Below are 3,713 nucleotides of genomic sequence, written 5' to 3'. Positions count from 1 at the left end.
CAACACATCACCTGACCCTCTATCCTCATTTTATTTAATTAGTTTAGAATTTGTTTGTTTATTAATTTTTAACTGTTTCTGAAACTCTGCTTACACAAGTTGTAACTGATATATAAGTTTCAGAGATGTCCTGGAGCTGAAATGAATGACTTTCAACAACCAAAACGAGGTGTGTACCTGTATTCCAGGTATGACTATAACCAGCATTGAGTTTGTTTGTGTATACCCTCATTGATTCCAGTTTTGCTTTGGTCCTTAATACTATACTCGGTTAGATGCAGCCTTGATGTCAAAGGTGGTCACTCTCATCTCACCTTTGGAATTAAGCTCTTTCAGCCATGCTTGAAGCAAGGCTGGAATTTGGTCAGGAGCTGAATGGCTCTGGCAGAACCCGAACTGGGTATCAGTGAGCACGTTATTTTAAGGCAGCTGTTGTTTGATACCACTGTTGATGACATCTTCTGTCACTTTCGAGAATGGACTGATGGGGCTGTGATTGGCTGGGTTGGATTTGTTCTGCTTTTTGCCAGTGTTGTAATTGAACTGGAACAGCTTAGCAATGATGAGGTTCTGATGCATAAGGCTGCTGGAATGTCTTTCATGACCTATATTCATTGCAGGATCCAGTGACTCCAACTACTTTTTTGATATTGGCTGGAGTGAATTAAATTGACTGAAGACATCTGTAATGCTGGTTTCCTGTGGAGCAGGCTGAGATAGATCATCTACTTGGCATTTCTGGATACACATTGTTGTGAATACTTCAGACTTATCTTTTACACTGATGAGCTGGGCTCTTCCATCATTGAGGATGGGGATATTTGTGTCGACTCTGACTTCTCCACTGAGTTGTTAATTTTCCATTACAATGCACGGTGTCTCAGTGGTTAGCACTGCTGCCTCACAGCGCCAGGGACCTGGACTGATTCCACCCTTGGGTGACTGTCTGTGTGTGGAGTTTGCATACTCTTTCCATGTCTGCATGGGTTTCCTTCGGGTGCTCTGGCTTCCTTCCATAATCCAAAGATATGCAGGCTGGTTTAATTGGCCATACAAAATTGCCCATAGTGTTCATAGATGTATGGTTAGGGGTAAATGTTGAGTAATAGGGTAGAGGAATGGGTCTGGATGGGTTACTCTTTGGAGGATCGATGTGGAGTTGTTGGGCCGAAGGGCCTGTTTCCACTAAAGGCATTGTGGAGGGATTCTATGATTACTGCATGCGGTATAACACTGCTGAGCTTAAATCTATGCCATTGGTTATGGGATTGCTCAACTCTTTCTTTGACTAGCTGCTTATGCTGTTTGGCACACCATTAATCCAGGTTGCCAACACATTTTTATTTATGCCTAGTACTGCTCCTGGCATGTCCTCCGGCAGTCTCCATTGAACTAGAGTCAAATACCCTCGCTGGATGGTCATGGTTGAGTGTGGTAAATGCTGGGTCTTGAGGTTGAAGTTTGTGTTAGAGTATGATTCAGTTCCTGTTGGCTCACAGTGCCCAGAATTGAGTTGCTATATTTGTTTGAAGTCTGTTTCATTTTAGCATGAGGATGGTGCCACATAACACGCTGGAGGACATTCTCAATATGAAGGTGGAACTTTGTTTCCACAAGAACCTCATGGTGATCACCCTTACAGATACTGTCATGGAACAATGCATCTGCAGCCAACATATTTGAAAGGATGAGGTCAAATACATTTTGCCTTCTTGTTGGTTCCTTCACTGCAGATGCGTGTGAGCAGTTATGTCCTTTCTGACCGAAACAGCCAGTCTTTGATGATGTGCATTGACATTCCCCAGTCAGAATAAATTTTGCGCAATTGCTACCTTCAACTGTTATTCATTGTGAGGGGTTAGTGTTTCACCAGCTGAGTGAGAACAGGACATGTTAAACCGCAAGAGATTTCCTTGCCCAATTTAATCTGATTCCATGAGACTTCAGGAGATCCAGAGTCAATGTTGAGGATTCCTTCCTGACTGTATACCAGTGTCATAACCGCTGACAGATGTGTTGCTGGTCAGACAGAAGAGAAACTGGGATGATGATGGTGATATCTGGCATATTGCCTGGAATGCAATAACAGAGGAGTATTTGTGCATTTTCTTTGAGATTGATATTATTTCAATCCATTTGGATTATAAAAGTGTTTTCATTCAAAATGTAGCCTGTGAAAAACACATATACAAACAGATGTCACTATCAATTTTTGATGCAGAAACTTCAACTAAAATATGGACAAAATCATGTACTATATCTATCCACCTGGTTTTATGTATTTATTACAGTTAATGTTGGCAATTGTGATCCTTTCCCGGAGAAGCTGTGGTCTCTCTAAGTGTATCACCCGGTACCTGATAACAATGGTGGCAGCAGATCCCCTCGTTATCATCACTGATGGTATGCTGAGATGGCTTATTATGTATTTCCCAGTGTCCTTCCTGGATATTACACATGTCTGTAGTCTGATTATGATGTTCATTCCTGCAACCACAATGAATTCTGTCTGGTTGACTGTTGCTTTCACCTTTGATCGATTTGTGGCTATTTGCTGCCAGAAGTTTAAAACCAAATACTGCACTGAGAAAACTGCAGCCATGATTATTGGAACAGTGAGTGTGCTGAGCTGTTTGGAAAGCATTCCCTGGTTTTTCATATTCCAATCCAAGTACATCTTCAATAAGCTGCCATGGTTTTGCATCACAAAACCAGAGTTTTACTCTTCAATCTACTGGACATTATATGGTGTATTCCATCGCCTTCTATCTCCTTTACTGCCATTTGTTATTATTCTTCTTTTGAACACTCTGACTGTCAGAAATGTTTTAGTAGCAAGCAAAGCCTGCAGGAGACTCCAGAAGGACAGCGACAGGGAGAAGACTAGTGACCCAGAGATGGACAAACGCAGAAAATCCATCATTTTACTGTTTGCTATCTCAGGCAGCTTCATTATTTTATGGACCCCTTATGTGGTATGTTTCCTACAACAACGAATTGCATTAATGAATGGTTATTCTCCACTGCCCCCAACCGTAGGTACCACCACATACCTGCTCCAGCTCCTCAGTACTTGCACAAACACTTGTATATGCACCGTGACCCAGAGGCAATTCCGAGAGCAGCTGAAAACAATCCTGAAGCTTCCTTTGACTCTGATTCGCAGGTCCAACAAATGAAACAGTTTGCCTGCATTAGAATTCAATTCCACCCCTGAAATCATCTTATATCCGAGCTGGTCATTTCTCAGCTCACCACACTGTGGTGCAGGGTTTTGCCCATAAAACAGAGATCAAAGAAAATCTTTATTCTTTTTTTTATTTTCAAGGACTTCGCCATTTCCTCTCTGAATTATTCTTGCACCAACCTCCACCATGCTGTTAGACAGGCCAGTCCATATTATATCAACACAGTGAGTAAATATTTTGATTTCTCGCTCCCTTCTACTTCACCTTTCAATTACTTCCCACTTGGGTTTCTGGCTACTACAATACGTCAGTATGAACATTTTGTTCTCATTGATGATATCATGGACTTGAATACTCCTGTTCAATTCCTCTTCACCAACTCTGTGAAGAACAGCCCTTACTTCTGCAGTCTCACGACTGAACTTAAATTTCTCATCCCCAGTATAAGCAGTAAATCCCCTCCACTACCTCACAGAGCCCTTAAACATATGCCTAGTGAGGAACTGAATACTGTATCCTGGGATA

General features: G+C 41.8%; 1 protein-coding gene across 1 annotated transcript; it reads left to right on the top strand.

Annotated features, from left to right (window-relative positions):
* The first annotated feature begins 2,237 nt into the window (after nt 1–2,237).
* Nucleotides 2,238–3,179, top strand: LOC122548264 (probable G-protein coupled receptor 139). Its single transcript, XM_043686796.1, has one exon. It carries the CDS (start codon nt 2,238–2,240, stop codon nt 3,177–3,179), a length of 942 nt encoding a protein of 313 aa, XP_043542731.1.
* The last annotated feature ends 534 nt before the right edge of the window (nt 3,180–3,713 follow it).

This window comes from Chiloscyllium plagiosum, unplaced genomic scaffold (assembly GCF_004010195.1).
Source record: "Chiloscyllium plagiosum isolate BGI_BamShark_2017 unplaced genomic scaffold, ASM401019v2 scaf_8840, whole genome shotgun sequence".
Classification (NCBI taxonomy): Eukaryota; Metazoa; Chordata; class Chondrichthyes; order Orectolobiformes; family Hemiscylliidae; genus Chiloscyllium; species Chiloscyllium plagiosum.
The sequence above is the reverse complement of the archived record's forward strand: the minus strand, read 5'-3'. Positions and strand labels throughout refer to the sequence as shown.